This window comes from Lepidochelys kempii, chromosome 9 (assembly GCF_965140265.1).
Source record: "Lepidochelys kempii isolate rLepKem1 chromosome 9, rLepKem1.hap2, whole genome shotgun sequence".
NCBI classification, from domain to species: domain Eukaryota; kingdom Metazoa; phylum Chordata; order Testudines; family Cheloniidae; genus Lepidochelys; species Lepidochelys kempii.
Window position 1 is genome coordinate 75,422,257 of NC_133264.1, and position 27,906 is coordinate 75,450,162.

Consider the following 27,906-nt stretch of genomic DNA (forward strand, 5'->3'; position numbering starts at 1 on the left):
TCCAGCTAACAATACAGCTCATTAGCTCAGCCAGCAGAGAGAACTGCTTATACATAACATCCAGTCCACCACCTTCCCAGCTAATGGCAATGATTCACATGCAACCAAGCCAATACATGACTTATTTCTTCCAGTTAAGACAGCATTTGCCCTTGAATACACTTTAGAACAGCTGAGTACTCAGGAATCCAAGCCAATCCTGAGGCACTCATCTGAATCAGTCTGCGCCCAAGACCTACAACCATATTAAGAAGAGACAATAAGATTCACGCTCAAGATGATCAGCTCCAAAAACAACAAGATCACCCCCATTAGCTCAAGAACCAGTTTATCTTAACCAGTACACGAACAAAGGGAGTCAATCAAATTTTCTATTGAAGGATGTGATAAAGTGAACTGGAAACATGGTAGAAATACAAAGGGAAGTACTAAATGAACCAGCAGTTAGAATTAAAGATTACATTTTGAATGTTAGGCAACCAGTACTTTTCAAAGAGTCCCTCCCCTCCTACACTTAAATGTGATACATAATAAACTCCGAAATTGCACATTTCATTCCCACAAAGAAAAATCAGCTTTTTCACCATACCTAGCGCTCTCCAAATAAGACAGAAAATGACGGTAAAGCAAATATAAGACCAACTCCACTCATGGTTGTCTCCAATGGTAGAGACCCCAAGAAAGATGAAGATAAGGGTATCACTAACACTGCTCCACATCTTCATAAAGTATTTGATTGTAGTGTGAGACTTTAGAGAGATGTTCGCCTCCACATAACGTTTCATGCCCATGGCACACGCAATAATACTGAGGAAAGAAAATAAAGCAATTATATATGGTACATAGCTTGGTTGGAGGAACATGCTAGATAGGCAAAAATTATATCATAGCCTTTCCAAGACAATGTAAGACTTAGTTTAGGGCAGATTCTGGTATGCTGAGACTCACTCAGTAGTACCTTACTCCCCAAGTCATTCTATTAAAAATCAGTGAGACTACTTGTGCAGAAAGAGACTACTCTGTGTGAGTAAGGGTATTTGGATCTGGCCCTTAATAAATAAATGCTAAGTTATTACATTTATTGTAGGGAGGTAGGACACCTATAGCTAATGTTGCCCAACTCTTTCCATTATAAGACCCTGTTTTCAGTTCCTTATAAGTTTGGCAAACTTTAACAATTTGGGCTGAAATTTTCAATCCTGGGTATTTGCCTCCAGCTGATGTTTTCTGGAAAATTTCAGCAAAAAAGGTTCAGCTGTTTCTCAGAATGAGGTTAGGGGGAAAAATACATTGGTTTGCCTATGTTAAAATATTCTTACAAATATTTCATTGAGAAGATCTAGCACCTCCTCCATGGGCCTCCTTATTTCTAGCATTTCCTAACTTTTGAGTGTTTTACTTTGCAACTTTGTAACATTCTTTTAATGTAGCTTTTTAATATCACTATTAATATATTGCATATGTCCACTTCCTGTAATCTGTTTGCCATCAGCAGTGCAACATTGACAGATTCTAATCAAGACTTAACCTCAATTTTTGGAATCAAAGACTCATAAATATTAGATATACAAAAGGCCTGTTAGATAATAACCAAGTTCATTTCCCTGTCATAGCAGGACTGTTCCCTACACACAATACAAATTGCTCTCTGCAGTACATTGTTATTTGTATTACCATGGTGCCTCAGGGTCCCAGTTATGGATCACGCCCCACTGTTCTAGGCTCTGCAGACGCACATAACAAAGAGGCAGTCCCTGCCCTGAAGAGGTTGCAGTCCAAGTGCAAGACCAGAGACAATGGGTGGATGCTAAAAACTGGCAGTAGGGAGCATAAGGAAATGATGAGACAATACTGAAGAGACAAGAATTACAGAAAAGGAACGGGAGCAAATTCTGACATAAGTTACACCAGTGTAAATCTGAAGTAATTCAGCTCATTCAGTGGAGTTTACACCACTATGACACCAGAATCTGGCCCATAAAATTTTGATCTCTCAAAAGCATAATAGTGGTATAATTTCTTTTTTAAAAGCATAAGTTCTTTAAAAAAAAAATCTTGAGAGTATTTCCAGTGTTTTTCTGTATATCATGTCTTTTTATAACTCCATTCCCGTGCCACCCCATGTGCCCACAGAAACCAGCTCTAACTCACAGATCAGTATGGCACATAGAATAATGCTGATGAGCTGAGCATTTATTGCCCTTTCATAGCTTCCACACATTCTCAGAGAGGGCTGTGCTGAGAAGTAGCATGTGATGAGGTTGGCTGAGGAGAATGTCATGCACAAAGGCAATCACCCAGATTCTGCACTGTTCTCTGATGCTTTGGGAAGCATATCTGGTGAATTCTGGCCCTAAAACCATCATAATCAGCCACAAGAAGATCATCCCAGTACAGAGGAACCTTCAGAATACAGAGACCTGAGGTAGCAGCTCCTGTGCTGCTGGCATGAGGGGTGTGAAGAGGGCTTCTTCAAATCTGGCTGATCCGGGGCCAGAGGCAGCCAACATAGCATATGAGTAGCCTGCAAGCTGTTCTAACTAACACCAGGGACTGGCCCAGTGCACAGCCAGCCCAGGATGGAGGAAGTGCATTTTACATTCCCATCCCCATCCTGAGCTGCTACGTTCTTTAGCCACAGTTGAGGAGCTGGCCCCTTAAATCAGCTGAAGGACTACAGAGACCTCAACTGATATCAAAGAAACCTTACTGAACATTCACTAGGCTGCATGATGAACACAGAGCGGGCCTCCAACAGGACCACTGTGCTACTGAGGAAATTAGAGAGTGTCACTACAGCAGTAACATTTTACCTCTTCGTGTATTGTACATACCAGGTCATTTTAGAAGTGTGAAGCACTTTTTACCCTTTAATTAAAACTTTTACCCTTTAATTGTTCATGGATAATTGGTTATTGAAACTACAGGATACATGTGGTTAGCCTAATTCATCAGCTTTTCAAATCAGTATAATTTCAGCCTAGCAATCTCAGAAGGTCAAAGCAGTTGGAATCAAAGAGCCAAAGCACTGGTTGGGGTGGGGGGCGGTGAGGGCATGTTACTTTGACTGAAACGCATTGTACTAAAGGACTGGCTGAATGAAGGCAAGACAAATATCAATTTCTGAATTCTCATCACCATTGCTATTTTGACAACAACTCTCTGAAGCAAAGGGCTTCGTTTTCTTCTAATCTACATCCGTGTACATCAGGAGTAACTCCCCTGAAGCTGCTAACATTACACTGAGATAAATTGGTCTGATCTACATAGGATCTAGCCTATTGACTTTAAATTTTACTTTACTGGTGACTGCCACTCCACTGTTTTCCAAATAGCCATTGACTACTGCTGGTCCATTCTATTCATAATTCATGCTCTCAGCTGGTGGTCATTCGGCATATAATACAGGGACCACAGAATGACAAACTTACTCAGTGGGAAGCAGTATACACTGCCGAGGAGATTAGCGTTGGACACTGACTGCAAAAAACACATTCTAACTGGGTGTTTGGGCTTTATTGGCAAAGTCACAACGGTGTGCCAGCTCCCAGTGAATATACAGTTCAGCTATGGGCATGAAAAAGAGAGATAATGAGAACATTTCTGTCCAACTTTCTCCTCTTTCCCTCCCTCCCTCCCTCCCTCTCTTTGATTTTAATCTCATCATTTTTAAGTCTTATTTTACCTGTAATTTCCATCCTTTCTTATTTCATATGCGAGTCCCAGGAAATTGGCAAAAAAAAAAAACCACTACTTTTTTGCCTCCACTTCTAAACTGCAATGAAATGCAGTGAAATGAGGCAGGGAGAGGAGCTCATCTGTCCTTTCTGTGTTCACTGCCAAAACGTTGGGCAAAGTACATCCTAGTGTACAGTGGGAATAGAGAGGACCTCAGGAATAAATGTGATCATTTTCTGCTGGAAATTGTCAATTTTTCTAAATAGGGGAAATATGTGGCCACTGGGAAGCCTGGATGTGAAGATCTGTACTGAGCATTAATAATATGGGTAGGGAGCGCTATCTGTAAGGGCAGCAAATAGTGTGTTTCAACAACTGAACAGAAGGATGACAACAGCAACAATGGCCAAGGTTTCCATGAGATGAGATCTCACATGACTATTTTTCTGCAACCCATGGAAAACCAATGAGCCTGATTCTCCTCTCACCAGCCTCCTCTGTCCTCTGCTACTAGTAAAACACCATTAATTTCAACATAGTTATTCCTGGTTTGTACTGCTATTAGCAAGAGCAAAATGAGGCTCATCTTCTTGTGATCTTTCCCCCTCTGCTGGCTCAGCAGCAGCTAATTAACAAACCCTTATTGACCCAGCTGTGCAGATATTTACAGAGCAAAACAATGAAGTTAAACTACAACCGTGATGTTAATTTCAAAGCACAAAATAAAAATACTGTTAGTTTGGGGAGAATATTTTCAGGGTACTAAACTGGTATCACGAACAAGAGAGCAATACAAAAAATGTGCTTGACAACATCTTCTTGGAAGGTAGTTTAAAAGGCTTAAGAAACACAAATGAGCCATAAGTGTCTTTCTACTTATATTTAAATCTTAAAATATACCGTTATCTGTAATCTCAATTTCTTATGACAAGGAAGTAGCTGTCCAAGCACCCATTTTGATCCAGAAATGATGCATTATTGAAAAGGAAAAAAAATGGGCTCCATGCTGGGTACAGTACCCCGTGACAGAAGGAAACACCATTACGTCCGAAAGCCTTCTCCTTCCATGCTGATTATGCAGCATATTTATTTCACTGTTCAGTCACATGATACTATAACAGAGCCTTAGTTTACCTTTTCCCCTGAACTATAATTGTTTCAGCAATACTGAAATATTGCTTTGTACTGGCCATCTAGGAAACAAAACCTGCAAAGTATAGACGATTCCTATTTTTACACAGCGTAGTATCATTGGTTTCAACATAGATCATCCAGATACTGCTGTATTGAACTGGTAGGTGGACGTTTAATGTTTCATTTTCTTTTCATCATCAGTATTATCAATATTGGAGTTGTCTATAAGGCAAATATCACTGGAGTCTAGGTGCACTTGACAGTCATTAGGGAAATACTAAATATCTTTACTTTTGTGTTTGTCAGCACTAGATGAGTCCACTTCCTGAGTCAGGGTCAGAGCTAGCAACCACTGTCAGGGAAACGGTCTGGATGACCTCATACAGTCTTTTCCATCTATACTGCCTTTGATTCTAAAGTAAGATCTCTTTGTCCATTAGAAATACTGGATCGAGTTTTGCAGGACTAAATCAGTTCTTCTTCAGGCACAATTCTCATTGATGTTAGTGGGCGTTTTGGTGTCTGATTCAAGATTGAAGGATTTAGCCCACAGTTAATCATGTTCCTAAGGTTAAAGTCAACTTCTTCAAATTAAAAACTAGCATCTCTCAATTACTATATAAAGCTGTACTTAAAGAACCTTGATAGCTCCAGTTAGCTTCCCCAGAGACTTGTAGGGGAGTTTTGTAAAGGAAAGGTGTCTCCATTCCTTAGATGAGTCAGTTTCTTGAATTCTTTGTTAGACTGGCATTGAAACTAAAGTACAGATATGATTTTGCAACATTTAAACAAAAATAATTTCTGATGTTTAAAAATCTTTATTAAAGGAGCCACATATTTTAACTGTAGATCAGATATCAATATCTTGCATTTATCTTCTTGGCTATCAACCTCCAATATTTTCAGAAACAAAATGTAGATATAGATAGTTCAACAAATACCAGGTTCCTCTTGTGACCTTTCAGTGCTGCCACTTCCCCATGCACTTTCAGTTATGGAAAAGATCATCTCTTTCTGTATGGTCAAATGCCTTCTCCACTTCTAGAGAAGGCATCCTCAGCACCCTCTGCATTGGGCTGATCAACTACAAGTTGAACAACATGCATTTATGTATCCCTCAGTTTTCTACTGACAGTCAGTAATCTTATGACTCCAGGTGCTGGAACTTTACAAAAACCACTGAATACCAAGAGACTTGTGATGAAATCACAAGAGTTGGGAATCTCCAAACATCCTGTATGTGTTGACTCCTGAGACTGCATGGAGTCCCAGTGGCTGAAGGGCTTCGCATTGGCACAGTGGTCTGATCATATGGAGCTCACTGAGGGACCAGGGCCAAAGTCAGGAATGCAACATTCAAGGGAAGCAGCAGAAGCACCAGTGAAGGAGCTCCCTACAGGTTCCCATGTATGCTTTAGCATAGTGCTGTTTGATACACTAGAGAACCCTGAGTGAGCACCATCAGGGTCTACACTAGTGGTTCTCAACCAGGGGTATATGTACCCTTGGGGGTACTCAGAGATCTTCCAGGGGGTACATCAACTCAGCTAGATATTTGCCTCATTTTACAACAGGCTACATAAAAAGCACTAGCAAAGTCAGTACAAACTAAAATTTCAAAGACAATGATTTGTTTATACTTCTCTGTATACTGTACACTGAAATGTAAGTACAGGATTTATATTCCAATTGAGTTATTTTATAACTATATGGTAAAAATGAGAAAGTAAGCAATTTTTCAGTAATAGTGTGCTGGGACACATTCGTATATTTATGTCTGATTTGGTAAGCTTTTAAGTGAGGTGAAACTTGGGGGTACACAAGATAAATCAGATTCTTGAAAGGAGTACAGTAGTCTGGAAAGGTTGAGAGCCACTGGTCTACACGAACTACTTAATGCGCAGTATGACATTGCACTAAACAAATCACACCCCCATAGAGTGCATCACCCCACGTTGTAGACAAGCCCATAGTTACACTCATCCTAATTCATACGCACTATGCTACAAGCCAGATTTTGCTCTCAGTTACGCCACTGAAATCAGGTACAGTAACTCCTCACTTAAAGTCGTCCCAGTTAACATTGTTTCGTTGTTACATTGCTGATCAATTAGAGAACATGCTCATTTAAAGTTGTGCAATGCTCCCTTATAAGTTGTTTGGCAGCCGCCTGATTTGTCCACTGCTTGCAGAAAGAGCAGCCCATTGGAGCTAGCTGGTGGGTGGTTGGAACCAGGGTGGATTGGCAGCTCCCTGCTCCCCTAAGTTCCCTGTGTGACAGCTGCCCAGCAGACTATCAATTGCCGGCAGTTCAGCTGTCCCTGCCCCCCACTGCCATGTGCTGCTCCTGCCCTCTGCCTTGGAGCTGCTCCCGGGAGACTCCTGCTTGCTGTGCGGGGGCGGGGTGGGGTATGAGGGGGACTAATGTCAGGGTGTCCCCCTCCCCCCTGCTCCTGCCCCCCGCTTACCCCATCTCCATAGAGCAGGGGGACACACAACAGGGCTCAGGACGGGGGGAGCTTGAAGGCAGCAGCTGCTGTCTCAACTTGCTGGTCTACTTAAAATGGCAGTGTACTTAGAGTGGTGTCAGCATACTTAAAGGGGCAATGTGAATCTCTCTCTCTTCTCTACCACACATAGGGTGTGTGTCTCTGTCTCTGTCTGCCGTGCTGTCTCCCCTCCCTCCATTCGTGCTGCCTTCTAGAGTGTGAGGCTACATTAACAACAATGTATTAACCCTTGAGCCTCAGCCGAGTGCTAGTTCGTCATTTAGCAGGAAGGCATTCCCAGGGGAAATATCCCACCCTCTTCCACCCTCTGTCTTCACCACCTCAACCAAGCTTCACAATCATCATTGCTGTGTACAGTATTAAACTGTTTGTTTAAAACTTATACAGTGTGTATATACATATATATATAATATAGTCTTTTGTCTGATGAAAAAAATTTCCCTGGAACCTAACCCGCCCATTTACATTAATTCTTATGGGGAAATTGGATTCGCTTAACATTGTTTCGCTTAAAGTCGCATTTTTCAGGAACTACAACGTTAAGCAAGGACTTACTGTATAATTCTACTGAGGTTAGTGGAATTATTCTTAATTTACATCAGTTTAACAGAAAGACGAATCCGGTCCCTGATCATGCATGATAGCATCAAGGTCAGTGGGTGTGCGCCTGTCTATCTGTCTACCTACAATCAAAGAGTCATTACGCACATTGCCACTTCATAATCTAAGTGTAGGGAAAACTGGTAATCGTGGATACCACTGTGTTGTAACTGTTGGCGATGCTGTTTTGTGACACTCACGGTATGTGAAAGTATACCTGTGAATTGTGTTGATTTTGAAAAACTAAGCTAAAACACAAGGAGCCAGATCTTGCCCTGGGCTGAGCAGGGGCATGCTGAGGGGAAAAGATCACCTTAGCAACAGTAGGACAGAATAACGAACACTCAACAGAGTGCTATGGGACTGGCTGCTGTGCACTGAAGTGCTATAGCCCCAAGGGCTGCAGGCCAGGAATGCAGTTACGTCTTGGCCAGGTACCATGTATGCTGGAGTGTACACAAAGTGGGGGAAAGTGTGCAATCTTCTTCTTTTTTTTTTAAAGGAGAAGCAATGTGTAACCTATCACACAGTCATCCCAGTCACCATGAGCAATCCTGCCTGCTCAATCATACCATCAGAAAGTAAAGGCAGGATATAGACCTAAATAAGCTAATCAGTAGGGATGGGCAAATCACTGGAGATAAAGTTAAAATGGACTTAAGTCTTGCCCAAAACCCAGATCAAACCCAATTTTTTCTGATGTTCAAAGAATCCAATCAACCACTTAGTGCACCTCTTCATATCCTGGTACTGACTGGAACTCAAAATACTACTAGAAAGCCTGTTCTGGCCCAGCCAAAACCACAAAGAACTGGAAGTCTCACACATACTGACCATGCACATTTTCCAGACCAAAGACACTAAACCAAGCTTGAATAAGCTTGCAGACGTTTGGATGCCTGACTGAATAGATGAACCATTTGAAATCTGTCCAGCTCTAATAATCAGGGCTATTTATGATTTCCAGTTTTAAAATACACAAGCTGGCTCCAATCTCTACACCCTGAAATTTCAACCTAAGTCCTTTAGCATTTCAAATCATTTAAAGTCAGATGCCATCTGTTCTGTGAAACACTGCTAAGGCCATTTCTTTGTCTTTTAAATCCTCAGAAAATGTGAGCGCATTTGAAGAATGCATATCACCATTTATGTGTAATTGTATAATGCATGCAATGTGGTTATGTCCCAGTACCATTTCAAAGGCTTTTATATTTTTTTGTTTCACTTAATACTGAGATGTTTATCATACATCTCACGCTAAGCAATGCTGATGTAATCATGACTGATTCTTTTCTGAATATAGCCAAAAGCATTAATTGCATGAATAAGAAAACCCGTGCATATACTTACGCCACAATACCAGAGAGGTGAAACATTTCTGCAGTGAGATAGGAAAGGTAACTGTACAGGAAGACAAAGAGGGGTTCAATTACACGGATATTCTTGGTAAATCGTGTGGTAAAGGCAGCAATCATCCCGAATAAAAGGCCTACCAATACCCCTCCTATTCCAACCACAAAAAATTTCCCAATTCCTGCAAACACATCCACAGTTTTGATTGTTGACATTTCGCAAAAGGATCTAAACAGCTTGTACAGCACCTAGAAGAAAAATAAAAGGAAAAAGAGAGAGAAAAACAAACATTAGCTAGAGATGACCACAGGCAACAGACACATCATTAAATGTTTGTGACACTTCTGCCTATGTGGTGAAATGCTTTCCTAGTGTTATGACAATAACACTCTGTTCTTTTTAACCAATGGGTTTTGCCTCATTTTTACATCATCTACCCTATGGCCCTGCAAGGATTTCCAAGAAAAGATAAAGCAGCCTAAACCTTGGCTCTTGAGGTTTCAATGGATGTGGCGAGTGGTGGGGGCGGCCTGCCAGGAGCTTGGTCAGGTGTAAAGGCATACAGTTCCCTCACGGCCTGCCCTAGACCTTTAGATCCCTGGGGAAAAACAGAGTTTCTCCATGGCCTGTCACATGGGGGACAAACCCCACCCTCCCCATGGAATGATACCTAGGGGGTGTTCTGCAAGGAGATCTTCATGGAGATTTTCTCCCTCTAAGTCTCCACTAAAGATTTGTTGTATGAAAGAAACTAGCAATAAGAATTTGTCTGTGGGATGGAACGTCTCAATTTAATGGTTCCAATTAGACTATGAAGCTCACCCCTTACTGATGTGAATGAACGGGAAGAGATGAACTCCTACCTTTGCTGCTGATCCATGAAGGATTATAAATACAAACACATTTACATTGTATATCTATAATCAAAGCATTTAAATACATATTATTTCTCACTATCTTCCTTCTACTCACATGCCAGTGCAGTTAAAATCCTAAACATTAACAGGTTTCAGAGTAGCAGCCGTGTTAGTCTGTATCCGCAAAAAGAACAGGAGTACTTGTGGCACCGTAGAGACTAACAAATTTATTAGAGCATAAGCTTTCATCGGATGCATAGAATGGAACATGTAGTAAGAAGATATATATATATATATATACACATACACATACAGATAAGTTGGAAGTTGCCATACAAACTGTGAGAGGCTAATTAGTTAAGATGAGCTATTATCAGCGGGAGAAAAAAACTTTTGTAGTGATAATCAAGATGGCAGTTGACAAGAAGGTGTGAGGATACTTAACTTAAGGAAATAGATTCAATATGTGTAATGACCCAGCCACTCCCAGTCTCTATTCAAACCCAAGTTAATGGCATCTAGTTTGCATATTAATTCAAGCTCAGCAGTTTCTCCTTGGAGTCTGGTTTTGAAGCTTTTCTGTTGCAAAATTGCCACCCTTAAATCTTTTACAGCTAGTGGCATTCTGTTATTTTCTTTGTTGGGCCTCTCCTGGAGTAGGTGACTTCTGGGTACTCTTCTGGCTCTGTCAATCTGTTTTTTCACTTCAGCAGTTGGGTATACCTGCTTTGTTGGGCCTGTCCTGTAGTAGGTGACTTCTGAATACTCTTCTGGCTCTGTCAATCTGTTTTTTCATTTCAGCAGGTATACCAACCTACTACAGGACAGTCCCAACAAAGAAAATAACAGAACACCACTAGCTGTCACCTTCAGCCCCCAACTAAAACCTCTCTAACGCATCATCAAGGATCTACAACCTATCCTGAAGGACGACCCATCACTCTCACAGATCTTGGGAGACAGGCCAGTCCTTGCTTACAGACAGCCCCACAACCTGAAGCAAATACTCTCCAGCAACCACACACCACACAACAAAAACACTAACCCAGGAACCTATCCTTGCAACAAAGCCCGATGCCAACTCTGTCCAGATATTTATTCAAGTGACACCATCATAGGACCTAATCACATTAGCCATGCCATCAGGGGCTTGTTCACCTGCACATCTACCAACGTGATATATGTCATCATGTGCCAGCAATGCCCCTCTGCCATGTACACTGGCCAAACCGGACAGTCTCTACGCAAAACAATAAATGGACACAAATCTGACATCAGGAATCATAACATTCAAAAACCAGTAGGAGAACACTTCAACCTCTCTGGCCACTCAGTAAAAGATTTAAGGGTGGCAATTTTGCAACAGAAAAGCTTCAAAACCAGACTCCAAGGAGAAACTGCTGAGCTTGAATTAATATGCAAACTAGATGCCATTAACTTGGGTTTGAATAGAGACTGGGAGTGGCTGGGTCATTACACATGTTGACAAAAAGAAAAGGAGTACTTGTGGCACCTTAGAGACTAACCAATTTATTTGAGCATAAGCTTTCGTGAGCTACAGCTCACTTCATCGGATGCATCTTTCTGCGAATACAGACTAACACGGCTGTTACTCTGAAACCTACACATATTGAATCTACTTCCCTAAGTTAAGTATCCTCACACCTTCTTGTCAACTGTCTAAATGGGCCATCTTGATTATCACTACAAAAGTTTTTTTCTCCTGCTGATAATAGTTCATCTTAACTAATTAGCCTCTCACAGTTTGTATGGCAACTTCCAACTTACCTGTATGTATATATATATATATCTTCTTACTACATGTTCCATTCTATGCATCTGATGGAGTGGGCTGTAGCCCACAAAAGCTTATGCTCTAATAAATTTGTTAGTCTATACAAGTACTCCTGTTCTTTTTAAACATTAACAGTAACTCCATCAAGTCAAATTTTGGTTGTACATCAGGCTGTTGATGCAGCCAATGATACCAGCAGTTTTATACCAATCACTGAAAGCAATGAGTGCACTATCATGAGTGGCAACTCTGGTGTACCAACATTCTGGCATGCAGATAAGCCCTGACCCAATACCTGCTGAAATCAAGGCGAATTATTCCATCAACTTCAATGGGCTTTACAACAGACTTTATAACAGGAGACTTCCTGAAGTGGGGAGCTTTGCAGAGATGTTGGACCTAAATATCTTCCTGCAAACACTGGCTGTTGATTAAAATGGACAATTTCACGCTAAACTATTTCTATAACCCGAATTTGATGTAGAAGTATTGGGCATAACAGGTCCTGATTTTTTACTGTCCCTTTTATTTATAGGGAAATTAAATTGTTGAGAAATAGTCTTTAACTTAGTGTTTTCCTGACTAGAATTCTTCAGTATAAAAGAGTACCGTATGCAGTATAAAAGACACTGCATAATATAAAGTGATAGGCAGTGCCTGACTCCAGCTGCAGAATCTTATTTTGAACCCACTTGAAGAAACTGGTATGACTGAGTCAGCATATTAGATCCAATCCTGTATTCCTCAATGCCCAAACCTCACAAGAAACAAAGGACTGGGCACATTAGATAACAATAGAGACACTTCATCTGATAAGCTTTATTTATTACTATAATGTATTGAGTGCTGATAGTCTACTCAGCACTGTACAAATATGAGGATGTTTCTCAGGGATCTCACTATTCAGGGGCTAAATTGTGCAGTCTTTACCCACCCTGGTGAACACTGAACTCAATGGGACTGCTCTTGTGTAAAAGCTCACCACTGTATACATGCTCACCGTTATGTGGACTCTATGACCTTGATCCACAACCTTCTGGCATCAATGGAAAGACCCCCATTGCAGTCAGTGGGCTCTGGATCAGGCCCTAAGTGAGTTCAGAATGGGATTCTGCAGCTAGAGTGGAGAAGAGGGAAAATAACTCATTTTTAAACTAAATAAGTCATTTTTTAAATCAGGAACCAGGCTTGGATTTTGCTCCTCAGAAGATGAGACACAAAGGAAAGTCACTCTTGTTATTTTAAATAAAGTAACTATTAAGTGGATTGAGATTTAGTTCATAGTAGAAAGACGAAGAAGGTACATATTAACAGATTGTCCTTTCAAAACATGTCTGCTCCTGTTATGACAATGCAGCAAGTGTCCATCCAAACATTTTAAATAAATAACAATTTTAGGGCCTGATCCTGCAAGGTGCTGAGTTGGCTCCAAAGAACACTTTATAGATTCACAGGTTTTAAGGCCAGAGGGACCATGATGATAATTTAGTCTGACTTCCTGCATAACTCATCCCTGAGAGCAGCTGATTTCAATGGGAGCTGAGGCAGCTCAGCACCAGAATCATGCTTTCTTGTAGCCAATAATAGTAGCAACAAGATACTTTTGTTTTACTTTTTAATTATAGTTTGGTCACTGAAAAGGTTCCCCTCCCTCTCCCTGCCTCCTCCCCCCGCCCCTTTTGCCAATCTAATTCCCATATTGACGATGTTTCTGAAACAAAACCTGTTAGGCTTCTCCACAAATTTACTTTTTCTCTTCATATCTTAGTGTCTTCATGTGCACATACTGGCTCTAGGGGAATGTTACTGAGAACAGACTGTAGATACTACGCCGTTATAGATCATATCCTCCTAACCCTTTCGCACTGCAGTTAATGAGAGCTCTCCATAAAAATCAATGGGCCAGATTCCATGGGCCCTTTCTACACTAAAAAAAAACCTTACACTACTGTAATGACCACTGCTTGTAGCTCCACAACATCCCTGTAAGGTAGGGAAGTGCTATTGTCCCCATTATACAGCTGGGGAACTAAGGAACAGAGAGATACTAAGGGACTTGCTCAAGGTCATACAGGAAGTCTTTGGCAGGACAGGGAATTGAATGTGAGTCTCCTGAGTGCCAGGCTAGCACTAGCCACAGGACCATCCTTCCTCCGTACACTTAATACCAACATAAGAGATAGTACTTACCACTGTAACAGCATCATTTAGGAGTGATTCTCCAAAAACCAAAATGTGAAGCTTTTCATTGACATGTATCTCTTCAAACACAGATAACACTGCTACAGGATCCACTGCAGCAATCAGACTGCCAAACCAGAGATTATGGAGCAACGATATATCCTGCAGATGAAAGGATTTCACTTGGCATATCCCATACAGTGAGAAGCCAATCCCAAACACATTCCATATAGTTCCCACTACAGCATACAGAAGAATAGTCCCAATGTTCTCGAAAAAGGGACGGCTGGGCATGAAGTACCCTGCATCAAGGACTATAGGTGGCAGTAAATAGAGGAAAAAGATATCACTGTCCATGACTGGTGGGGACTTGTCGTTTAAGCCATAGATGATTCCTCCCATGATGAGCCCCACAAATATCAATAAACAGCTTTCAGGCACAACTGACGGCAGCTTGTTAAACAGATGAAATGCTGGTGAACAGTAAAAAGATTACATCATTATCCAGAATCAGCATAATATGTTGACATCATCATTTCATCTCACTTTTTTATAATACAAAAGAGGAATCGCTCCACGTTGTCATTTTTAGAAGAGAGCATTGTGGGGTGTGAACTGATGCTGTTTATCCTAAATAATAATTTTCCCACTTAATGCCAGTAGGATTCTTTAGGTGAGCATGAAGTGACTTTAAAAAATGCTGCAAATGTTGGTAAAATGAAAAGTTAATAAATAAATAGCATCCTATAGCACAGAGGTTCTCAAACTGGGGGTCGGGACCTCTCAGGGGGTCATGAGGTTATTACATGGGGGGTCGCGAGCTGTCAGCCTCCACCCCAAACCCTGCTTTGCCTCCAGCATTTATAATGGTGTTAAATATATAAAAAGTTTTTTTTAATTTATAAGTGGGGGTCGCACTCAGAGGCTTGCTATGTGAAAGGGGTCACCAGTACAAAAGTTTGAGAACCACTGCTATAGCACCTTTCATTCAGGAAGATCCCAAAGTGCTTTACAGTTTTATATACTCTATTGAAACACAGCCACATCTGGGGTGAAATACAGCTATCTTGCTACACAACATCAGTAGACAACATTTTTTTAAAGAGAAGCTGAAGAATAGCATATAGAATTCAAAATATGAGGGAAAATTTAAAGTAGGTGGAGTATATTTACCTAAATTGGAATTAGGCTAGCACACCTCTAATTTTGCCAAAAGTGCCAGGAGATTTTTAATAACTACAATTGGTATATTCCTCAATTCATCACAACAAAAGGTTAAAAGCTATATATTTTAGATAACAGTACAGTAGGCACTGAAAACAATCTACCTAAGATAAATATACATGAAGGAATTCAGGATAATAGATGGCGTAGGGTCTAAATAGCATACTCTCTTCAGCATCACAAAAGTAGAGAGCAACAGTTCTTTTTTTTTTAAATTGTGTTCCATGTTTCCAACGAATGTTCTTTGTCAGAGAAAGCCTTCTTATTAATTATAAAGGAGGGCATTTTAATATTCACTAATCATTAGCTCTTTAAACAGTTAGAATACAACATTGTGAAAAGTGAGCTCAGCACCTCCGGACAAGAGGTACATCCAGCTACTTTGCACAGATCTAAACTTTAAAAAGAAATTCATGCAACACAAGTCATGAAAAGAAATAAACCGAAATAAACCAAACTGAAATGGAAAAATTAGAAAAAAATCGTATTAATCATTATTTGTATTGTTTGTTTGTATTACCAGAACTGGGCTCCTAGAGTACTCGGTGGCATACAGACTTAAAACAAAAGACTATCTCTGCTCCAAAGACCTTACAATGTAAGTAAGCATCTGATATTTCATATTTCTGAATAATTAAATTAAGGTTAAGGGGCTTCTGCAGTACTAATGGAGCTCATAGCCTGTATTTATCATTTCCCTTCTTATACCATATTACTCTTAGGCCCAAATTATTCATTGTGATGGGCCTGATCCAACCCGCTCCTCATTCTTAACTCCCATTGACATCAGTGGAGACCTGTGTGCAGAAAAGTTGCGAAAGCAGGCACATAGTTCAGGATTATTATTCACATTTGTGACTCCAGTTATATAATTACACAATTACTCCCATTATCCTTTCTGGACTCTCCTCTCCCATGGATACGTGTGTGCAGTTCATAAGTTTTGCATGTATAAACTTACACGTGGCTTTGGAAATGTCACTATCATTTGCAGCTGCAGTATTACAAGCTGACAAGCAATTTTGTGGGGTTTTTTTCCATTTGCAAATATGGCAATTTAATGTACAGTACTCTATTGAAACCCAGCCCCGGAGAGCCGGGGAGCAGGGCTAGGTTCGCACACAGGAAAAGTCTCGCACTCAGCTGCAAGGTGCTTAGCATTTGCTTACAAGAAAGCCTCACAAACCCTGTGTGTCTGTATGTGTGTTTGGAGGAAAGGGGGAGATAAAGAAACAATCAGCCCAGAGGGCTATCTAGTTTGGTATCCTGTGAACAAACAGCCCTACCTGACGCTGCAGAGGTGAAATGCAGTCAGCTTGAGCAGCTCAGGACCATAAAGGGAAGAAGTTGTTCTCTTCTATCTAGCCCAAGATTTAAAAATATTATTGATAACTCATTTCCCACCTGAGCTTCCCCAGGTTATGAGAAGCTGGCTGGGAAGTGCATGTGTTGACTGTCTTTCCCAGGCCAGGGCAATTCAGTCAGGCACTGGGCAGGATGGGGCATTCAGAGACTTTGAAAATCTCACAGACAGATTTAGGGGTGAGGAGGGTTTTAGGCAAGGACTTTCCACCCTAGCTGGGGTTTGACAAACAGATACCCAATGCAGGGAAGTTCTCAGAGTATCCCTCCCCTGTTTGAGCTCTGCCCTTCTCCTCTTCCTCCTGCTGTAGCCCAGAAGAAACCTGGCTCCTTACCTATTTTGGCCAGAGAAGCTAGCATGATCCAGAGCGTTATTTCAAAGGGAACCTGCACGTGCTGATAATCCAGGGAGAAGAAGACTGTGTGCACAGAGGATTCATTATCCTGGGCTTCCTGGGACCCCCAGCTGGCATTCTCTGTGCCACTGTCCTCGGGGGACAGCAGCAGCAACGGTCCCTGGAGTGCACTGACCACAGGAGCACCCAGCAGCAAGGACAGGCAGGGCCCCAGCATCCATCCTGCTGCAGCCTCCCATCCCAGCCTCTGCCTCTCCATGAGCCCTGGAAAGTTGGTGACTGGCTGCTTCCCAGCTCCTGGCTGCTGCTGCTGCTCTGACCCTGAGTGGCTGGGCAGGGCTCCAGCCTAACAGGCCCTGCAGGAGCCACTTGTGTGGGTGGGTGCGAAGGTAGGAGCCACTAAGCAGCCCAGTGAATCCCAGCCCTGGAGAGCTGGGGAACAGGGCCAAGTCCGCACACAGGGAAAGTCTGCACTCAGCCACAAAGTGCTTAGTGTTTGCTTACAGGAAAGCCTCACAAACTCTTAGTCTGTGTGATTCTGTGTGTGTATGGGGGAAGGGGCGGGGAAGATAAAAGCAGGATCCTTACTGTTTTGGGCCTCAGCCACCCAAATTCCACTGCCTAAATGGAGAACAAGTGTAACTGTTCCTTCTGCACCCCCCCAAACCCCAGACCTAGAGGCAACATAAAAACCTGGATCTTCAGGCACTGCTGGAGGTGGCTGGTTTCGGGCCCCAGTCCCCCAGGTCTAGTGCTTACACAGAGAACTGGTATAGATGACACCTTTGCCCGATGCATCTTCCCTTTGGTAAACCAAATGCAAATCAGAGTATCCAACAAAAATAACTACAACCAGCTAATACAATCACTTAATTAAGCATGCAACTGGAGGGTCTAGGATGGAGGGCATCTCAAGAATAAATTCCAGCAATAGTTTGTTGTCTTCTGCTGTCAGGAGCAGAAGAGAGAGCTATTTCTGTGTTTACTTTTCACGCACGGCACTCAGCTACCACAGGGACGGGGGTGGGGAGCGGCATGTAAAATGGGCATAGAGAGAGAGATGTTATTAACTACCATATCTGAACTTCAGGGGCTTTTGATTACTTGGCCATTTCTTCTCAGAACAGTTTCTTATACTGCAGTGGCCGGTGTGGCCACTGGGAAGGTTCAGGGATAGGTATCCACTGACTTTAGGGGATACTCTTGCACTCATTTTGAGAAGCAGAGTATTTGTTTGACACATTATCAGACACATTAATAATATAGAGGGCGAAACACAGAAGGCCAAATCCCTCCATGATTTCACCAGTGATGTTTCACCAGGGATGAATTTAGCCCATGCAGCACAAGCAATTAAAATATGGGGGCCCCAGGCTGCTGCTGGACTAATCGATGACCCATTTTTTTCTTCAGATGCCCAAAGGACACCAAACCCAAGCTGCTAATGACATATTGATGATCCATTTTTCCTATAATGGAGAGCTAGATGGAAGACCAAAATCACACATGTATGTACTCTTTGTTTGTCAATAACACACCATGTCCCAATTTCTGATATTATTTTGTAGGGCAGAAAAATAAACAGGAATCTTGGGAAACAGTGATACATTCTGAAAGGCACCCTCCCGCCCCTCCATTTAACATTATTTATCTGCTTTTATAATGTGCCTTTAACAGGAATTTCTACCTTGACTAAAGAAAATGATGTCTTGACCTCTGGGCAAACTGAGATTTCAAGAGTTTTGGAAAAAAATCTCCTTTTGTGTGGAAAAAAATGACAGGAGGAAATCCTGACAGGGTTCCCTTTATGCATTTCTCCATAATCATTCCTTGGAGTGGGGAACAAGGCCCCTCACAGTTTGGAACAAATGGGGGTTAAGCATATGTGCACTGTTCCTTTAAATATTAAACAGGAAGTTTGGTGGCAGGGGGCTGAAGTGATCTAGGCAGAATCTTTATAGTGAAACTCACAAAGAGGCAGAAGAGTCTTGAGAACATGCTAATAAATTTCCTTGTTCAGTGTCGGAAGAAAGTGACTTTGTGATCATTTACCAGGGTGTTCTGCCTCCAGAATCCAAAGATTCTTGGGATAACTCTAGGAGTTGGGTGACCATATTTCCCCAAGTAAAAAAGGGACACTGTGTTGGGTGGCTCTAGCCACCTGCCGTTGCCACTCGCCTGAGCCCCGTGCCTCCCACGGCTGGGGCTGAGCCCCCGAGCCCCGCGCCGCCTGAGGCTGGGGCTGACTGCCCAAGTCCCATGCTGCCCAGGGCTGACAGTCCGAGCTCTGCCATCCAGTGCCTCGTGTTGCCACTTGCTCCCCAGCCCCCACAAATGTTCCTCCGTACCCCCTGGGGGTGTGCACTCCACTTTTTGGGGGAAACTGAGCATTTGTTCCATTTGCTCTTGCCAGCTGATCATCAGTTGTCAAGAGCAAGTGGGATAAATGTCCATTTTTGCCAAAAAATGTTGGGATGTCCAGGACAGGGCTTAAAAAGGGGACTGTCCCAGCCAAAACTGGACATATGGTTGCCCTACCTAGGAGGCCAGGACCACCTGCACCAGCTATGAGTCCTCTCTCTGGTTCCTAGATGTCTTCCACTGGACCCTGTCTCACAAAGTTAGGTTCTTCCACAGGGAAGAGGCCATGGAAAAGTTAATGCCCCAGAATGCATGAAGTTTTGAGTAAATTCCCTGCAGATTTGGGAAGGATGAAGTCCATCTCTCTGACACTCTACCCACCTTCTCCCCATGTGCAGGAACCATCCCCTCTGTAAGGTCTGAGAAAAAGGAGATAGTGCTGCAGAGATGGATGATTGCCCCTCCTGGCCGCTCCTCTTTGGGCAGGGGTGGGCCCTGTCTGCATGGGAATCCCAGGGGATGATTGAGACCTTCATTGTCTTTGACAAAAAACAATAATAAAAAAATCAAAACCAAAACTTTTCCAGAAATTTGCATCTGTTGATTTCTGTGCTAGGGAAATAACAGAGGCACCCACAGTTCCCCCTTAATTACCCCATTAACTCAGCTGGGGGTGTCTGCAGTCTCTTTTGATTGGGGTTCCCTCTCAAATACAGCACGTGCTCAAAGTTTGGTGCCCAAGTGTCCACAGTAACCAAAAGGGCCTTGAGCCCCTGAGATCCTACTGGAGCTTGATATCATTAGGGTAGTGCAAAACTTCCCTAAGCTGGCCAGTGGAGGTTTCCCTCTGCAAAGGGAATTCTCGGGTGGCTCAAAGACACCATACTTGCTATTACCTCAACCCCCATCCTGGCTGTGAGTGCCAGTGGCATGGCAGGGAATAAGGGGATAGAACTGGTAAGGGGACTGCTGCAGGGCATTGGCACTCAGTGCATCTTAGTCTTCAGGCTGCTTTAAGTTGTACTTGGGGACTGGCCTAGCACTCACCACCATGAGGATCATGGAAGCACAAAGGTTGTCAAAAGCCCCCTTTGCACTGCTTCACCCCCTCCTCCTGAGCTGTGCTGAGTGCTCCTATAGCATAGCCCAGGATCCTGGGAGCACCTTCTTAGAGTCAGCAGATCCTGCAGTACAGCAATAACTGCAGAGACAGCAAAGAGCCCAAGGGAGCTAAGAGTCAGGGCAGACACAGAGCTCTGCATGGAGAGCCATGACTTTGGCACATCCCCCAAGGAAGCACACAATAGATCTTGGCTGATCCATGGCTTTGGGGGGCCAAAATTCTGCCATTTCTGACAGGGCAACACCTTCTCCCTCTGACAGATCAATATGGGGAAAAGGCCTTGAGGGAAACGCCATAGAGCTTTCATCTCCCCGGGGCCCCTCTTGACTTGAGAGTTTTTCTATGATAACTATAACAGTAGTAAAGCATAATCACCATGGTTCCATTTTTCACCAAAGATCTCTTTGTTTACATAATTATTAATTCTACTCCTTTTACAGAAGAGTAAACTGAGGCACAGATGACAAGATGAGACACCCAAAGCTACCCAGTAAGTCAGTGGCAGAGCTAGGAACAGAACAAGCAGACTTGACCTCAGCTCATGCTTCTCCTTATGAGGTAATCTCCACCCAGCAGAACATTCTGGTTATGAAATTTGGGTTTGGAAGATTTGCTCTGTTTTTGGTGAGCCAGGTAATTAGAGCTTTGTGAAACAAAAGGATCAGTTTTGATTTTTGCTACTCCAAGGAAAATGCAAGAGTCATTTTTTCCAGTTCACTTTCACTCATGTTCCTCCTATGCAAAAACAGAAAGGTTTGCATTACAGCAGAGGGCAGAGCTGCAAAGCAGAGCTCAATACTGCTTGCTACAAAATGTTTTACCAGCCAAATCAATGCCCATTTAATCAATTGCAACAACAAAAATAGCAGTTAGAAAAGGGAAGGTGTGGAGGGAATATCAGAGGGAAATAATGTTAAAATTTGCTTCATGTGGTTATTTAAAAATAAAAATATGTTTTAGGCCAAATGCTTAAAACCAAAAGCTTGAGGTGTGCGCAAAAATTGCAAGCGCGATTTCATGACAATTTACACATGCAGAATTACACTAAAAAATTGCCCGTCTGAATAACACAAAGTGTACTGTGGGAAATAATCATATCTGAGAAAAGAATGTGAAACATTTTTTGCCAATATCTATTGGAGTTTTGAATGAATCTCCTTCACTTGTATTCTCAGACTTCTGTGATCATGGCCTTGATCCTGCAATAAACTCCAAGCAGCTGGAGCCCTGTGCTCACATGAAGTCCCAACTCCAATAACTGCAGCCTTGCAGGTTCTGTGTGCAATTAGGCCCCGATCCTGAAAAGCCTGATACATGCACTCAACTTTTCCCATTGATATCCTCAGCCTAATCACTGATTTACTTTGCCAATCTATCTAGAGACATAATGAAAGGGTCTTCATAACGTCTAATTTTGGGTGCGATCTTAGTTAGTCTTAGAATTTGTTTTAGCATTTCATTAATATGATGTATTTTTATTTTTTGAACGGTTCTATTTTGAAGTTTGACACAAATCAGTCCACCAATTCCCTCAAGAATTTAACTATTCAGTCGTCACCTTTTATTGTGGAATAATTTCTCTGTAAAGTCAAAGTCTGATTTTTTTCTAAAGCCTGCAGTATGTAGATATTTATTCCTCTTGTTTTAATGGGTATTGAACTTTTTAATGGGAGTACCATTTGGTCATATGTTTATTGATGTGCTTTTACTTTTTCTGATGTCATATTCTTTCCCATATTCATAGGGTTCTGGGGCCAGATTCTGATCCCCTTACTCATGGTGACTAGTACCTTGCTCCACAGGCAGCCCCACTGAAATTAAATGGCATTACTAGAAGAGTAAAGTACTATTTAATATGAGTAAGGTTATCAGAATCTGGGCTCGTGCGATTAAATTATTGAATTAAGTTAAGCATTTTAACAGGTCCTATATGATACGCCTTAATTTCATTAGTGCCAACTTCTTCTTGTTCCTTACTTTTACAGTAAAGAAAAGAACAGGAGGGGGACTTAGGATTTTATCCCTTCTGGCTCTTAGTTCTGCTGCTCTGGCATTGATAAGGACAGTATTAGGCACAGCTGGGCATATAACTCATAACTTCTATTCTTCGCTATGTATATGCACACATCATGTAATGAAACACGAACAGCCTATGCTAATTTATATCAGCTACTGAAATTCATGCATCATATCATTCTGAGTAAAGCAGATACATTATACATGGAAATGAGTCATCGGTACTGTGCTTTTTATCTTTGCTCCCAGAAGGTCTTTCCAGGGCATTCAGACCCTGATCCAGCAAAGCACTTAAGCATGTGCTTAATTTTAAGCACATAAGCAGTGCCACTGAAATCAATGGAATTACTCACATGCTTATAGTTCAGCACATGCTTGTATGCTTTTTTGGATCCAGGCCTTATTGCTCAGATGGAGAAATGCTAACTTCCATTTAGGTAGTTATGTTTACAGTAGCTGACAGAAGTAAAATATATGGCTTCTGTTTTCACTTAAATTGGTTCATTCTGCTATGTTGGGCCCAGAATGCATTTTTAACTAGGAAATGCTCCATCTGTCTCTCAAGCCAGAAGTGCTAAAGTAAAACAGCAAAACAAAAGCTCCTTATGCTTGGCCTGTGTTTTTTACTTTTGCCTGTTTCTTGTTTTGCAAAAATAAAGTCACTGTAACATATTATTAACCTCCATAGTGTTGATTCTTAAACATGATTTTTACTTATTAACAACAGCATAAAAAAATAGGGACAACATAAGCCCATGCAATCCCCAACTATAGAGCTCTGCACAAAAGGTTTTGTTTTAACACCAGGGTGTTGATGCTTTATAAAATATTATTTTTAAAAAATCCTTTCCCAAGTGAAAGATGTTGTCTTGTGTGTGCCTTGCTGGCTTTTGCAACCCAGACACCATTGTGCCCACACTTGTATTGGATGCACACATGTTGCATCCATCTCCAAAGTGAATCCCATTCAGCCCATCCTAAGACTACACCATCCCTGCTGGCTGGTGATCTCTGATGAGGACACTACAGTCCCAGCCCCAGCCATCACCAGCCTCCCAGAATGAAAGCCCTCAATGCTGTCCTTCTGGTCACTGCCCTGTGAACACAGTGAAGCCATTTCCACAGTGCAGCTGAGCTAAATAAATTTGTCTACTGCTGATCTCATATGCTCCCTGTGGATCTCACGGAAGGATAAACTTGTACGAGTTCATTAATCTACAGTGACTTCTCTCGACAACCCACATGTACAAAGAATTTGAACTAATGAAAAATTACACTGAGAAAACTACAGCTTTCATTCATGTTAACAAGAAATGAGCAAAGAAAAAAATAATCAAGAGGAGACATACATTATCTGTATCCCAAGACTCTCTGACAATCTGAAAGGTGCGCAGATTTTATACTCTGCTCTATGCAGACTTTAGGGACCATTTCTGCATATATTCACAACATGAGAATTATACCTGTTGATAGCTGATTTTACTTTTCAGGAATTTGGAGATCCAAGTTGTATTACAGAGAGATCTGAAATGTAACGAATTACTTGCTTCTAAACCTTCTCCCTACCTAGTATCCCATTCTTTTCCCATGGCCCTTCAAATCTCCCATAACGATCGGATACACCAGTCTGGTTATGTTCCTCTCCAAGCAGCAGTTCTGACAGTACAGTCATTCAGACTGGCTGTGTCACAACTTTACAGCCACCCAATTAGTACTGACTTAAAAAATTCCTCTAGGACAAATACAGGCTGAGTACATTTTAATAATTTTGGCCCTGACCTCTGTGGTGTTGTATTTTTCTCAGCAACCAACTCATACACTCTGAGCAGTCATTTAAATGATTTGCAAATGGCCTCTAATATTTGTTCTTCATCATTATCTCTAGAGAAGACCATAAGTGCAGCTTCAGTAAAATGACAAATAGGCAAACTCTCTGGTCATATATCTATGTATGATTCACAAAAATATTTGTATGTCACTTAAATCCCAGAGTTTGAGTTCTTTGAGACACCTCTGGCAATTTGCAGCAATTGCAAACGGAATATTTTGAAACTCATGATGTTCTGGTAAGAATAATGTCTATCCCCTAAAAATATGAAGGCACTTCTGTCCCCCTCCCATCAACCCCCCATCTCTTTTTTTAAATGATCAGATTACCCAAAGGCCCCTAAATTCATCCAAATAATGCTTCAGTTGACATCCCTTGGAAATACAGCTAGGTTTAATACAAATGTCCTTTCCTCTTAAATCAGTCCAAAAGCTTCTGGGGGCTTCAGCAAACCACTGTCTCTTTTTCTTTCTACATATTACATATTAGTCTCTAAGGTGCCACAAGTACTCCTTTTCTTTTTGCGAATACAGACTAACACGGCTGTTACTCTGAAACCTGTCATATTACAGATAGAGGCCCAAAATAGCAAAGAAGGGACTTTTCTTAGCTACCATTTTAGTCCCTTTTGTTTCATCTCTTTAGCTGATGCCTGCCTCTGCACCCATATCAGGTCTCTTTATACAACATTGTCAATGCTACACACTGGACCAGGCAAAGATACCTACGAAGCTGCAAGCACCTCAAACTTGAGTGTGAACTGATAAAGGGGCTGTGAGCCAGTATTTGAGCTAGTTTGCTGTGTCTGCTGCCCTCTAGAGTTTCAAAGCACTAATTGTTTAACTCCGGCAACATGCATTGCAACTGGTAGTAAAATTAAAACTATTCATTTACCAAGGTATTCTGTTCCACTGATCATTATAAATTTAAGGAACTTGGCTGGGTGGACGCATGAACAATTATGTTATGTATTCAACAAGGTAAACCATCCCCTCTAACTTTGAACCCAATTTTGAGCCCTAATCATTTTAACAAGAGCAAACAAACATGGAAAGTAATGCACTTGGGGGATATTATCATGCTTTAGAATAGCATTGTCAGTGTGGAAGTCAATAAGCACTGCTTGTGGTCATGTCAGGGTGCATTGTGGGGGAGCTAGGGCTCAAACCAGTGAGAAGTACCAGTACATTAATACAGTTTGATACATTATTGCTTTTATAACATAACTTTTCACCTGCCTGTAACTGTTGGCTAATGCATGCTGACTTGCAATGGTGACCCATTGCGGGGTGGTCACATGACCCTCCCCAAAATGCTGTGGGCGGAGGGAAGGCCAGCAGCCAGGGAGATGAAGGGGCAGAGCCAGAGCCATAAGGGAAGAGGCAGGACCAGAGCCTCTCCTGTTCCGGCCTCCTCTTCTGGCCATGCTGCCTGGAACGGCACACAGCAGCTGCATTCTCCCAGGCAGCCACTGTGTGCCACACCAGGCAGTGTCCCAGGCAGGCAGCATGGCCGGAGGCTGCCCAGGAGAGAGCAGCTGTTGCGTGTCTGTAATAAATGAAACAGGGGGTAGCAGCTCCCTTTTATGGACCCAGCTGGCCAGTTGGCTATAAAATCCCTCTTAGTAGTTGTTCTCTGGTTGCTCTACCTGTAAAGGGTTAAAAGAAGTGAGTGGGCACCTGGCCAAGGGAGCCAATGGGAAGGCTGGAACTTTTTAAAATTGAAACAAGACTCCCCTTTTGTCTGTCTGTGGTTGTTCTCTGGGAGCGAGGGGACAGGGCAGAACTATGCTGTAAGGAGCTTGGGGCCAGGTATGAAAAAATCATCAGGATCATACCTAGAAGCTACTCATTTAAAACCCCAGATATGTAAGTAAATCAGGAAATGTCTAGGAAGACACAATTAGGTTTATCCCTTTTATTTCTTTATGGCTTGTGGACTCCAGGTGCTTGTGTTTTGCTTGTAACCTTTAAGCTGGACCTCAAGAAACTATCCTTGATGCTTAATCTTTGTAGTTGCTCTTTTTAAATCTAGCAATAGCCTAAATTCCCAGATATATATTCTTTCTTTTGTTTATTTAATAAAATTTACCTTTTTTAAGAACAAAATTGGATATTTGTGTCAGAAGAGGTTTGTGCGCATGTTGTGTAATTAGCTGACGGACACAGCTGATTTTCTTTGTTTTTTTCTCGGCTCTTCCCCAGAGCAGGGGTGAAAGGGCTTGAGGATACCCCCCAGGAAGGAATTCCCAAGTGCGCCTTCCTGGGTTGTCAAAGGGGTTTTGCTCTTGGGTGGTGGCAGCATCTACCAATCCATGGTCAGCGAAAAGCTGTAACCGTGGGAGTTTAATACAATCCAGGAGTGGCCAGTATTAATTTTTAGAATCCTTGCAGGCCCCCACCTTCTGCACTCAGAGTGCCAGAGCAGAGAATCAGCCTTGCCAGTGCTGCACTGAGCAGCGTCCGAGGCAGGCAGCATGGCCAGAGGCTGCCTGGGAGAGAGCAGTCACTGCGTGCCGCACCAAAGGCATCGTTCCACACAGGCTGCGTGGCTGGAGGCTGCCTGGGAGAGTGTGTTAGTGCATGACTCCACACATGCCTAGGGGACTGGAGCAGAGCCCCTGCCGTCAGTTAACTTGGGATGGGGAGGGGATAGGGAGAGCATGGGGCCCCCGGGCTGGGGGTGGGACGGGGATGAGTCACGTGGGGGGGTTATGTGGGGGCAGGACAGGGAGGAGTCACGTGAGGGGGTTACGTGCAGGGCAGGGACAAGTCACGTGGGGAGTTCACATGCCCCCCTTTAGCTGGTGCCCCCTTTGTGTCCCTGACTCATGATGATATATTGATTATCCCCACAGCTGTAAGCTTTGCCAGCTGGTGCAGACATTGGATAGCACCTATTTTAAAGTGCCCTCAGTCCTGCATCTTATGGTGTCCCTTTACGTTTTGCTGTTGCTAAGGTCTGTGTAAACAAGAGAATGTTGCATTTAAGGTATGAGGCTGTGATGTTAGGACATAGGCTGGGAGGAATGGTCACAGAAAGGGAAAGTGGCTAATAGTAGACTGCATCCTGCAGGAGTGACACAGGGTATAGAAGAGGGGAGAACACAGGAGACAGAGAAGAGATCTGGAGGCGAGACACGCAGCTTGGAAAGTAGAGAAAGACAGGACTTGACACCTGATGAAGTGAGAAGCCAATGGTTGTTAAGTCAGAAAGACAGATGACTTGAGCCAAAGCCCCTGCAGTCAATGGAAAGACTCCCATTGTCATCAATGGGTTTTGAACTATAATGTAAGTGAACCATATAATCAGACCACAATAGTTACATCTGGTAAGTGATTCACAGGCATTTAAAAGATCATCTGGAGTTTCATACACTTGTAGGTACTTGCAGGACAAAAATGTTTTCTACTTTTTAAAAAAGAATTAAAAGGTTCAAGTTTCTGTACTTAGTCTGTTTCACGGTAATATTGGGGTTCTGGCTTATTCGCAAAACCATGCAGGACTTACTGTACCTTTCTGCAACAA

At 42.4% G+C, this 27,906-nt stretch overlaps 1 protein-coding gene across 1 annotated transcript in view; it reads right to left on the reverse strand.

Annotated features, from left to right (window-relative positions):
- The window catches only part of LOC140917648 (sodium/hydrogen exchanger 2-like), a 65,247-nt gene extending 47,938 nt beyond the window's left edge, over positions 1-17,309 (reverse strand). Inside the window, exons 1-4 of the mRNA XM_073360919.1 lie at positions 17,030-17,309; positions 14,118-14,581; positions 9,273-9,523; positions 590-807 (exon numbers count right to left, since the gene is read on the reverse strand). Coding sequence (XP_073217020.1) covers positions 590-807; positions 9,273-9,523; positions 14,118-14,581; positions 17,030-17,309 — 1,213 coding nt within the window. The remainder of the gene's footprint in view (positions 1-589; positions 808-9,272; positions 9,524-14,117; positions 14,582-17,029) is intronic.
- Between the last annotated feature and the right edge of the window lie 10,597 nt (positions 17,310-27,906).